Source organism: Salvelinus sp. IW2-2015, linkage group LG14 (assembly GCF_002910315.2).
Source record: "Salvelinus sp. IW2-2015 linkage group LG14, ASM291031v2, whole genome shotgun sequence".
In the NCBI taxonomy this organism is placed as follows: domain Eukaryota; kingdom Metazoa; phylum Chordata; class Actinopteri; order Salmoniformes; family Salmonidae; genus Salvelinus; species Salvelinus sp. IW2-2015.
This window is the reverse complement of record NC_036854.1, coordinates 6134868-6147697: the sequence shown is the minus strand read 5'-3', so window position 1 is coordinate 6147697 and position 12830 is coordinate 6134868. Positions and strand designations below refer to the sequence as shown.

General features: G+C 39.4%; 2 protein-coding genes across 2 annotated transcripts in view; both read left to right on the top strand.

Annotated features, from left to right (window-relative positions):
• The first annotated feature begins 104 nt into the window (after positions 1-104).
• On the top strand, positions 105-1890 carry LOC111972707 (cytochrome c oxidase subunit 7A2, mitochondrial-like). The gene is made up of 4 exons (XM_023999758.2): positions 105-217; positions 567-656; positions 1414-1498; positions 1663-1890. Exons 1-4 carry the CDS (start codon positions 200-202, stop codon positions 1719-1721), a joined length of 252 nt encoding a protein of 83 aa, XP_023855526.1. The 5' UTR covers positions 105-199; the 3' UTR covers positions 1722-1890.
• A 1969-nt stretch (positions 1891-3859) lies between these two features.
• LOC111973367 (collagen alpha-1(XII) chain-like) overlaps positions 3860-12830 on the top strand; it is a 101403-nt gene continuing 92432 nt past the window's right edge. The window contains exons 1-4 of the mRNA XM_070446482.1: positions 3860-4093; positions 5774-5888; positions 11314-11430; positions 11704-11847. Of these exons, the coding sequence (XP_070302583.1) occupies positions 5819-5888; positions 11314-11430; positions 11704-11847 (331 nt within the window). The 5' untranslated portion in view covers positions 3860-4093; positions 5774-5818. The remainder of the gene's footprint in view (positions 4094-5773; positions 5889-11313; positions 11431-11703; positions 11848-12830) is intronic.

Below are 12830 nucleotides of genomic sequence, written 5' to 3'. Positions count from 1 at the left end.
TTTTTTTATTTTTTAGCCCAGAAATAGAGAATGGTGGTTCATGTGTTGGCTACTCTCCAAGTACCCACTCCTGACCATTATGTGGCAGCATGCACAAGTGTTCGTGATGCGTCAGTAAATCTTTTCAAAGAAGAAAATAGTGGATGCGCAGTCTTCCGGTGTCCTTGTACGACCGTACGACGATTGTTGACGTGGAGCTATGTACCGACACATTCAAGTAAGATGCGATTTAGTATGGTTTTGAGTGGAGTTCTTAATATAATTGTTTTCCATGACATCGGTCTGCCTTTAAAAAAAATGCATTGTAAAAGGTCAAGAGAAGCCAGCATCACGAGCCTTTAGCGGTCATGTGAGGACATATCCCATCAGACTTGCGTTGAGTTCCCGTAGCTTCTCTATAGCTTATGTTCTGACAAGTCTTTATGGCAGACTAGCTAATTTGTTGAATATTCAGATAGACAGCGGCCTATTCCAAACCAGCGTTGATTTTACAATCTCCAAATCTGTGAAACTGCAGTGCTGGTGAGGGGCTTAGAAATGGATGCTTCTTTTCCGTTAATTGACAGGCGCTCCAGCAGGTGTCGCGGCGGACACTGAGCACCAGTGCGCGCAGGCAGGTGGAGAACAAGGTCCCACATAAACAGAAGCATTTCCAGGTAATTGTTTACACTTAAAATGTCTATTTCAAGCTTAATATTCAAACGTACTCTGATTTCAGTTCAATGTCAAGGAAAATGTCGTTTCAAATCAATGACAATGTGATATGTGTTTTAATGACTGGTGACATGTCTGCTCCTGTAGTTTCTTTACACACGATGAAGCCTGAGACGCATATAGTTGACAGATAAGTACATCTGAAAGATGGCTCACTGGGTTGGAGTTACTTATTTGCATGTAGTGTGTAAAAGTATGGCTCCTGGTCAAAAGTAGTGCGCTAAATAGGGAATAGGGTGCCATTCGGGACATAGGCCATGGCGTGAGATGAGAAACCCATGTCTGACTCTGATTAGCGATTGCCACTGGCACATGATCAAGGGAGGGTGATGCCACTGCCTCATTGGCTGCTTTTCAATAACTGATTGTGCAAACTGTGTTGCTGTAAATGCTTTCTAAAACGGGTGCGTTGCAGGTCTTGCTGTCAATAATGACACTCGTAATGGCAACATGTTGCGTTCTGTGGCTAACTAGAATGGTCCGTTTTGGGGGTATTAATGACCACTCAACCACCTAGAACAGAGGTCGCTGTAGATGCACCATTGAGGCCCTTTGTGCCACTAGAAGCTGAAAGGAATGTCAAGTCAATGTCCACTTGGAGAATACCACAGCTTTGGTGGGCTTAAAGGAAGTAGGATGCTTATACTGCATGTTGCTGTGCATGACATGCGTTTGATACGGTATCTTTTTCTTCACCAGGAGGACAATGGGATTCCAATTCATTTGAAAGGGGGTGCCAGCGACGCTATCCTGTACAGAGCAACAATGACACTCACTATCCTAGGTGAGTACAGATGGACTCAATGGCAAAACATTTAAAAACATTTTGTATCCATGTAGACACCAGATCTTGGTATAGTCTGGTTGTGCATTCCCACTTTAAATTGTTCAACACCTTTGTAATAACACTGTATTTAATTAGTAATGATGTTTTATATGTTATTGCAGGATCTGCATATGTCATATATGAACTGGTTTGTGCAGCTTTCCCCAAGAAGAAGGAGTGACGCCAGCTGCTGGGCTCACCTGTTCTACATGACACCCTATTAGTTGTAAAAAGTTGTCTCTGTGTCATCAGGGGGTTGATTTGTCATGTCATAATGGCTTTTGTTTCATGTTCATGGGATCAATATTTATTTATTTATAACTGAGGATGATTAAATATGCCTCTCATTACCAAGTGGTCTTTGTTGTTCTTTTTGTATGTGTGTAAATGTTATATTTTAAGTACGGGATACACCATAACAAACGTCGGTAGTGCGCAGCGGGCGGCCATCCTATCGCCTCTGACCACAGAGCATTGGTTGTCATTTTCTGTTAATGTGCCAACAATTCTGCATGTGGTATCGCCACCGTTCGTTGAAACCCAGCAGGTGATCTATTGGGCATGGCTGACGTTTGTGTTGGTCTCTCTTGTCCTTTAAACTACACTGAATCAACAATGCTCACAATAGTCTGTGTAGAGGAATGTTGGTGGTAGCCTACATCTGGATGTCTGGTAAGTGTTCATTATCATCAACGCAGGCAGAGGAAGAAAGGCCTTAACAATGTTGTTAATCTGGTTTGCTACTAATGACGTTCTCATGATGGGAATTATTATTAAATGGAAAGTCATCTTGTCTTAGAAATTTCCTGAATGGATATACACACTGATCTTATTATAAACAGCATCAAAGAGAACAATTATGCTCCAATTTCAGGGTGTATTTACTTTTTTTATTTTTTTATTTAACCAGGCAAGTTAAGAACAAATTCATATTTACAATGACAGCCTTTGAACAGTGGGTTAACTGCCTTGTTCAGGGACAGAACCACCGATTTTTACCTTGTAAGCTCGGGGATTCGATCCAGCAACCGAAAGGTTGCTGGCCCAATACTCTAACCACTAGGCTACACGACTATGCTTTCCCCACTTTGTGCAGTTTGGCTGCTTTAAAGCCAGTCTAAGATTACTAGGCTACATTTGGCCAAGAGCAGTCTTAAATGTGTTCATCATGATACTTTGTAAAGAAATTAGTATATCTACGATCAGAAAATGATGCTCCTATTTTGAAATGTGCCTTGAGCTCTAGCCTACAGAAATCAGGACTATATCATGGGAAAATGTCATGAGATGCAATTTGCTGTATATTGTTTATTTAAAAAAATGGTGATAGGCTATGCGTGCACGTTATGAAGTTGAGTAGCAGATAAAGTGTTTTTATCAGACATTTAACTCATGAAATGTAAGTAATGTTTTTTTAATGAACTTATTTGCCCAAGGAACCAGCACTGCAGGATTTTTCTTTTCCATGAGCATTTTGCCTCTTGAGTCACTAGAGGGCTATGTCTTCAAGGGAATGGATTGGGTCTCACATTATGATAGGTCTATGGTCAGGTAACTGAATTCTGTCATATTAAATAGTTTAAACCTGACGATCTCTTTTTATTCCATTAACATGTCAAATTATCAACAAAATGTTCATTTGGAAAAGTGAATCTTCCAAATGATCTTTAGGGCTATAATCTGTATTTCATAAATGAGGGTTTATTAGACTACTCCAATAGCCTATTTTTAATAGGCAGGACAAAGGGTTTGTTTTATCTTGGCCTAGGCCTTAATTCAGTTAGGCCTATCAATTCACTTTTTTTCACAGAGATGAAGGAACCAGGACAGAAAGCATCACCCTTTCCCCGTGCCTTGCCTGTATAATTCTGATTGGACTGTTAAGAATTTATTGACATTTTCTGAGTTGAATCCAAAGACCTATTAAATACTTCAATAACATAATACGTTTCTAAATATTTATCTACTGACATAAAGCACATTAAATTAAAAGGACATGGTTACTGACTCTTAAACTTGGTCACTTAATAAATGCTATTGGGCTGTTGAGGATTTTTCCATTGTTCCATTGTCCCCCCCCCCCCCCAAAAAACGGCTTAACGGCTGCCAGTAAAACATCTCCTGGTTTCCAAACGCAGATGCTATCCCTTTAATTTGCAGTGGACTTGTGGATACAACACATAGAGGGGCATCATTGCAAAGGAATGCAGAAAACTATGCAAAGTTTCCAAAAGTAATCCCCACACTTTGAGAGGCTGCATATGTCAACCCATGGCAGGGTTCCATGCTTGCTGGCTGTCGTAAGAGCCTACGATGTAAAAGGGAGAGTTGGGAACAGCCCCCTATTAAGTAGCAGATTATGTAGAGTCTTCCCACTTGGAAAAAGGCTTCTTATCTGGGACCTCCGCAAGAGGAGCACTGAGTTTTCGTCTGTGCTTAGGCTACTTGATTCTCCTCAAGTGAAACTTTTATCCATCATTAGGCAGAAGAGGCATATCCAAAGAGGCTTTACTTTTTTATATTCTGAGACGAGAGAAAACATCATTTCCACAGGTCAGTATTGAATTAATTGAATATGGATTGGACTATTGCTTAGGCTATCTGAGAGGAAGATGGGGAGAGTGAGGTGAGTTGTGGTCATCCGGAGACCAGTGAAGTAGGCTAGGGTATCCCAAGATTGGCCTCTGGGCAAGTGTTTTAGCATTTGCCTATTGTTCATTTGCCTTATTATCATCACGGTGTCATGTTGGTTTGAAATGAAGTATAGCCCATAATTATAGCCCAACAACCATGACGTAAATGCCGTGCGTGTTGGAATAGTTGACTGCTTCTTCGTGTAATAATCTATGTGATGTAAAGTAGAATTTAACTTGAGAAGAAACAACATATTGATAACTTGGTAGCGTATTCAGTTTTCGCTATAACACTCAGATGAACATGCAATGCAGGATAAAGACGGACACGTTTTTGGAATCGATTGCTCTATCAGCAGCAGAGTGATGGCCAGTAGCTTGCATCTGGCGCACCTGCATTCTGGCGCCTTTGAACGTTTTATTTGGATTTTGTGTTGGGAGACCACGGAATGCTATGCATTGTGTTTTCATAGGCTTTGTACAAGTTTGTGAAAGTTATGGTTTTTGTGTCTTGCTAGTGAGGCACAGCATTGCATTCCCATCTCCATCAATTCTAATGCATTCCTCAAGGCACGTTTTGACATAATGGGGACAGCCTTTTTGATCAGATACTACAGCAGGCTCCCTTGTCCCATAGAAAAGTGTAGACCTACAAGGGACTCTTTTCCATTTGTAGCTGTGCATTTAAACCGCATTGAAAGTTGATTGTGAGTTTTTGAGGATATTTGAATGCTATTTAAGATGGAACAATATGTTAATTTATAACGCCAATGCAGTTGGACGATCAATGGTCTTGCCTTTTGTCTTTGAATTAACTATGACACTCTTTGAGAGTGGGTATCATAAGTATCCCCTCCCTTGGATTTTTTCACATTCTGTTGCTGTACAAAGTGGAATTGAAATGTATTTATTGAGATTTGTTTTCCATTGATCTACACAAAATACTCCATAATGTCAAAGTGAAAATAAAAATTCAATAATTTAAAAAAAAGGAATGGAAAAATTAAACACCTGGATAGTGCCCAGTGTTCTTTTCAAAATTCTTCAAGCTCTGTCAAAGTGTTTAGGGATCATCGATCTTCAAACAGATTGAAACAGTATTTCACCAGAGTGAGTCCATGTAATTTATGTGATTTGCTAATCCAAATTTGACTCCTGAACTAATTTACGCTCGCCTAAAAAAGGAGTGAATACTTTTGCAATATTTTAGCTATTAAATCTTTATTTTATTTGTTAACATTTTTATAATTTTCCTTTCACTTTGACATTATGGAGTATTTTGTTGAGATCAATTACAAAAAAATCACAACTAAATTGAAATCGAACCCACTTTGTCACACAACAAAAAATCCAAGGGGGATGAATACTTATGATATAATACCCACTGTATGTTTAAGAGTAGGCTATTGGATGATAGGACATCTGCGAAAATGTACACAAATGTATGCACTCACTACCCGTAAGTCGCTCTGGATAACAACGTCTGCTAAATGACTAAAATGTCAAATGTAAATGTTGCTTGTGGTCATTAAAGTTAGACTGTGTGTTGAAGGATGGCGCATTGCTGAGATCCTTGTGTAATTGCCCGTGCCTTTTGTAGCCTCATTCATGTTCTGCTGAGCCAGAGAAAGAGAGCGAGTCGAAAATGAAGATAAGGCTGTCTCTGGCAGCGGCTGCCTTCCTTGCAGTGCTACTATCCTCCGTCGAGGCCCAAGGTAAAGTTACCCCTCACCCGCTGTCCTGTCCTCCCTCCTCCCCTCCAATGTTCCTACTGTTAATTAAACACATCTGATCCGAATGAAAAATATGCAGCCCCCCCCCCTCTCTCTGTAGCTAGTTGTGTCCGTTTTTAAGCTCCTCATGGTGAAATTACAATACTTTCACCAATGCAGTTTTATTTTATGAATAAATGTTTTGCTGAAATAAAATGTCTACAGTATTTGTATCTCATGTAGGCCTTTGCCTATAGGCCTATTTCATCGGTAGGCCTATGGATTCTTGTATTTTTGTTGTGTTTGAATAGGTTGGCTATTTCATTTGTCTTTTGATCCAATTTTCTCTGCCTATTAATTGTGACAGGTTGAATCAACTCAAACAAGTAGCCTAGGGTAGGTAGGCTAACCTTTTACTTGGTCGTCACTAGTTACCACGGCCACAAAGTCTTACTTCTCACTAAACCCTGCCTATTTCTAAAATGTATATATTCTTAAAATCTAGTTTGAAACCTAACCTTAACCATAACCACACTGGTAACCTTATGCCTAACTCTAACCTTAAATTAAGACCAAAAAGCAATTTTTTGTTGTCATCAATTTTTACAATAGCCAATTCTGACTTTGTGGCTGTGGTAACTAGTGACAACCCCTATACTTCCAAACATCACACTTTAAACTTTTGAGTAGCCTTGAAACACAATTATATAAGCACAATTATATTTTTTAATCTAAAACTGGTTCAAATAGATTTTTTTTAATCTAAAAATTCAAAGTGGAACAGGCCCCATCATACACTCTTAGAAAAAAGGGTTCCTAAAGGGTTTTGCGACTGTCCCCATAGGATAACCCTTTTTTGGTTCCAGGTATAACTTTTTGAGTTTCCATGTAGAACCCTCTGTAGAAGGGTTCTACATTGAACCTAAAAGGGTTCTAGCTGGAACCAAAAGTGGTTCTTCAATGTGTTCTCCTATGGAGACAGCCGAATAACCCTTTTTGGTTCTAGATAGCAAGTTTTCTTCTAATAGTGTTGTAGGCTAGTCTGGAAATTAGTGAAGGGGCGACTCCCTAAGCATGATAGTTGTAGTGAAGTCTTTCTTGCGCTAGGAGGGGCACTTGCTTGATATTTTTTTTTATAGGACTTTGTCATCAGTACCTAGTTCCTCTAACAGGCCCAACTCTCTGGTGAAGAGAAGAAATCTGTTAAAAAATAAGTTAAGTAATGATAATGATAAGGTAATGATAAAGGAGCCAGATAATGATAAAGGAGCCTGATAACGATAAAGGAGCCAGGTAATGATAAAGGAGTTAGGTAATGATGAAGGAACTAGGTAATGATGAAGGAACTAGGTAATGATAAAGGAGCTAGGTTATGATAAAGAAACTAGGTAATGATAAGGGGCTAGGTAATAATAAAGGAGCTAGGTAATGATAACGGAGCTAGGCAATGATAAAGGAGCTACAGTAGGCAATGTAAAGGAGATAGGTAATGATAAAGGAGCTAGGTCATGATAAAGGAGTTAGGTAATGATGAAGAACTAGGTAATGAGAAAGGAACTAGGTAATGATAAAGAAACTATGTAATGATAAAGGAACTAGGTAATGATGAAGGAACTAGGTAATGATAAAGGAGCTAGGTAATGATAAAGGAGCTAGGTAATGATAAAGGAACTAGTTTAATGATAAAGGGGCTAGGTAATAATAAAGGAGCTAGGTCATGATAAAGGAGCTAGGCAATGATAAAAGAGCTAGGCAATGATAAAGGAGCTAGGTAATGATAAAGGAGCTAGGTCATGATAAAGGAGTTAGGTAATGATGAAGGAACTAGGTAATGATGAAGGAACTAGGTAATGATAAAGGAACAAAGTAATGATAAAGAAACTAGGTAATGATGAAGCAACTAGATAATGATAAAGGAGCTAGGTAATGATAAAGGAACTAGTTAATGATAAAGGAGCTAGGTAATGATAAAGGAGCTAGGTAATGATAAAGGAGCTAGGTAATGACAAAGGAACTAGGTAATGATAAAGGAGCTAGGTAACAATAAAGGAACTAGGTAACGATAAAGGAACTAGGTAATGATAAAGGAACTAGGTAATGATAAAGGAACTAGGTAATGGTAAAGGAACTAGGTAATGATAAAGAGGCTTGGTAATGATGAAGGAACTAGGTAATGATAAAGGAACTAGGTAATGATAAAGGAGCTAGGTAATCAAATCAAATTTTATTTGTAAGAAAATGCTCATCCTGAGGCGGCGCTCCTAGTGGCCGGGGATTTTAATGTAAGGAAACTTAAATCAGTTTGACCTAATTTCTATCAGCATGTTAAATGTGCAACCAGAGGGAAAAAAATTCTAGACCACCTTTACTCCACACACAGAGACGCGTACCTCGCCCTCTATTTGGCAAATCTGACCATAACTCTATCATGATAAAGGAACTAGGTAATGATAAAGGAGCTAGGTATTGATAACGGAGCTAGGTAATGATAACGGAGCTCGGTAATGATAAAGGAGCTAGGTAATGATAAAGGAGCTAGGTATTGATAACGGAGCTAGGTAATGATAAAGGAGCTAGGTAATGATAAAGAAGCTACAGTAGGTAATGATAAAGGAGCTAGGTAATGATAATGGAAGATACAGTAGATAATGATAAAGGAGCTAGGTAATGATAAAGGAGCTAGGTAATGATAAAGAAGCTTGGTAATGATAAAGGAGCTTTGTAATGATAAAGAAGCTAGGTAATGATAAAGGAGCTAGGTAATGATAAAGGAGCTGGGTAATCAAATCAAATTTTATTTGTAAGGAAAAAGCTCATCCTGAGGCGGCGCTCCTAGTGGCCCGGGGACTTTAATGTAGGGAAACTTAAATCAGCAGTGCAACCAGAGGGGAAAAAATTCTTGACCACCTTTACTCCACACACAGAGACGCGTGCAAAGCTCTCCCTCGCGCTCCATTTGGTAAATCTGACCATAACTCTATCATGATAAAGGAACTAGGTAATGATAAAGGAACTAGGTAATAATACAAGTACTAGGTAATGATAAAGGAGCTAGGTAAAACAATTAAGTGAAGGAAGTAACACATGTTTTGCCCGTAAGGGATGTAATAGATTAGCTAATACAGTACTATGAGAGATCAAGTAAAAATGAATCGAGAACTCAGTTGTCTCCTCTTTCATTTGGAGAAAAAGGGGGCTTGATTTTCCTGCTTGTGTTCTTTTTCTGTCTGATGGAACAGAAAGACAAAATATGAGTGTCCCTAAAATTATTTTCCAAAAACGGAGAAAAAACATTCTTCAGAAGCTTCCGTGACCATTCATATAGATTACAGATTACAGCACTGCCTTCTTCTCATTAAATCAGGCTATAATAAGGCTATAATATTCTGTTAGCATATCATATAGACCCCGTATTTTTTAAGAGAAGGCCTCTCTTTTTAGGAGACTGTAGCCTACACTCGGACCTTGATGACCAGAACTAGAGATCACAAACAGAGGTCATAGTAGCACCACCCCCCCCGCACCCCCCACATTGGTATGTTCCTTGTTGAATGGCTTGACATGTTGAGACCAGGATGCTCACTGATCAAATCTTGAACTACTTGGAGAAATCAGAAACGAAGAGAAAGAGTCATAACTCCAACAAAACTTTTTGGCTCATTATTGAGGTTTGTGTGTGTGTGTTTGCGTGTGTTTGTGTGTGCATGCCTTTGTGGACTGTGTGTACATGCGCGTATGCCTGTGCTTGCTTGTGGTGTGTGTGCTTTAACTAAGAGCTTCGTAACAAGGAAAATGTGGGTAGTACTGTATGGTTTTGATGGGTCCATTTGGAAACAGAGAAGGAGCAGACCATGGCCCTTGAGTTGATCTGCCAGGTTGGTGGTTCTCATTTTTGATATCCTGTACTGGACAAGCTTCGCTCAGGTCATTTGCTGTGCAAATTTGCATTCAACTTGTCCTGAGTCATGGCTTTTCAACAATATTTTAGAATGATATTCTTGATCCCCACCAGCTTCCCTTATTTAGAAAACCCTTATTTAGACTACAACCCCATACTTACCCTGCTATGCACCACTGCACTATCCACTGACACGTTATCTTGTTATAGTTCATCAACAAGCAGATTAATCTTAAACCACTACACATATTGTCTTATCATTTACTGTATTTGTCATTTTAGACATCTCTAGACATTCTGTTATTACTATATAGGCTACTTAAACGGATACTCATGGATAACGTTGTTATGTCTCTGCATCCAGTATGAAGGAAGTTAGAGGTAGTTTCTCAAGCCAATGCTAACTAGCGTTAGCGCAATGACTGGAAGTCTATGGTATCTACTAGCATGCTAGCAGTTACCATAGACTTCCAGTCATTGCGCTAATGCTAGTTAGCAATTGCGCTAACGCTAGTTAGAAACTTCCTTCAAACTGCCCGTGGAGACGTACAAATGGTATCCATGGGTTCATCTGACTCTGGGGAAGTAGATAACGGCCTTCACTGCCACAGGCATCCCTTTAATACTCTACTCTTGTTAATGCTGTTTTCTCTTAATAGCCTAACTTACTTAAACCCATCCCCCAACAGACGAATATCATTTAAAAATATTTCTAAAATATGTTCTCTGGTCCGTCTTGTACATGGAAACTTTTGTCCGGTTCCATAAGTTGTTACAAACAACTTTTCATGTACATGTGCATGATCTTCAGACAGTCCATTCACTGTGACCAATCACATTTATGGTTTGTTTTGCTTTTCTATTTGATTTGTGTTTTTCTAATATATTTTTTCATTGTGGATTCTCACTACTTAGCGCTAGAGGGGTTGGAAAAGATGTACCCAATGGTCTTAAATGGCATTGTGTATTCTTTTAAGAGGTTTGCAATGGATGGGAGTCATACACATGGGTCAATCAAAGGAAACAATGTACTGAAGGCTATGTATGACTGCATGTCGGCCTTTACACAACCATGGTATATAAACGTATGAGAAGACTCCATTGTAAAATCCATTTCCACAAGTTTTATGAAAGGTGTATGTTGTTGCCGGTTGACTCAGTTTAGGCATGACCTTATCAGCATGCAAAATGTTAGTTAGTCAATGTAAACAAAAGTAATTGTGCCCTTGGATATTTCTTTTTGCCACCCTTTGTTATTCTCCTCACTATATTGTATGTGCTTGAGTTGTTGACTGTGGTCGGACAGACATGGTCGGACAGCTCAAACGAATGTCATTTTTCTCCAAAATGGCTGCTCGAATGTTATGTTGCCTTGTTGTCACCTCTTGCTGTTTGCCCCAACAATGAATAGGATAACTTCAACCTTGAAGTGTTGATTGTTGGGATATGTGTTACCTACACCTTATGTTTCATCATAAATACACTTATTTTGCAAAAGCTGGAATAACATTTGCAACTTTTTTTTCACAGTTGAACCACCTTCAGACTTGAGATTTAAGATTTTAAATGAGAACACAGTACAAATGACATGGAATGTTCCACTAACACGGATAGAGGGATTCAAGATACAAGTGGCCTCAGAAACAGGTTGGTGGACGGTTTTTCTGCAGGCCATCTCTCTCAACTTCACTACCTTTACTGCAACATTACCTGTGTAGTTTACAACAAGCAATCACTGCCATTGACATGACAAAACACCTACATTTCCTGTTTTCACCAAATCATTATGGGATCCACATATTAAGCATTTCATGCACTGAACTAAGATTGTTAAGGCATAAATTGCTTGATTTTGAGATTCAGAATTGCTAATTTCCCTAACCTTTCATTTTTAAACTTGGTACTGTATTATTTCCATAGACGAACCAACAAAACATGTATCCCTCCCTGCCACTGCCACTAAGACCTCCATCACAGATCTGACGCCAGACATGGACTATGTAGTAACAATCATTGCATACTCTGGATCTGAGGAAAGTTTGCCCATCTCAGGACAGCTCACAAGTGAGTCGTTTACTATCACATCTTATGTAGACTATACTGGTGAATGAAGTGAGTCACTTACGGTCACAGCCATTTGTTTAGTCTACTGGTGATTGATTCAGACTAGAGAGAGGAATGGCACTGAATTACTGCATGGCCTTTATCACAGAGGCTGCATCCCAAATGACACCCTATTCCCTATTCAGTGCACTATTTTTTTTACCAGAGCCCTATGGGCCCTGGTCAAAAGTTGTGCATTTTATATGGAATATGGTGCCTTTTGGGACACACCCCGTCCACCGCCTCTTATTTCAAATCAAATTGTATTTGTCCCATACCGTGAAATGTTTACTTAAGAGCCCTTTCCCAACAATGCAGTTTAAAAGTAAGAAAATTATCAAATAGATAAAAAGAAAATAGTAACACAAAAAAATAACAATAACGAGGATATATACAGGCTATATACTAGGAGTACCAGTACCATGTTAGTGTACTGGGATACAAGGTAGTTGGGGTGATAGTTGGGTAGTTGGGGTAAAAAGCAGAAAGTCCAGGTAGCTGTTTAATGAACTGTTCAGCAGTCTTATGGCTTTGAGGTAGAAGCTGTTCAGGAGCCTTTTGGTCCCAGACTTGGCACTCTGGTGCCACTTGCCGTGCGGTAGCTTAGAGAACTAACCATGACTGTGACTTGGTTGGCTGGAGTCTTTGACAATTTCTTGGGCCTTCATCTGACACCGCCTGGTATAGAGGTCCTGGATGGCAGGGAGCTTGGCAACAGTGATGTACTGGGTCATACACGCTACCCTCTGTAGTGCCTTGCGGTCGGATGCTGAGCACTTGCCATATCAATGGTGCAACTGTATAACTTTTTGAGGATTTAGTCTACTGGTGAATGATTCCAAATGTATAGAAAGAGGAATGACTATCCATGGCCCTAACACAGAGGCAACCCCCCTCCCAAGTCTAACAGTGATTAAAGTCTGCTGTAATGTAATATGAACTGC

Excerpts from the sequence above, each read along its gene's own strand:
- LOC111972707 (XM_023999758.2), top strand. Across the intron at positions 657-1,413 it reads ATAAACAGAAGCATTTCCAG|GAGGACAATGGGATTCCAAT; the intron begins GTAATTGTTTAC and ends TTTCTTCACCAG. Across the intron at positions 1,499-1,662 it reads AATGACACTCACTATCCTAG|GATCTGCATATGTCATATAT; the intron begins GTGAGTACAGAT and ends ATGTTATTGCAG.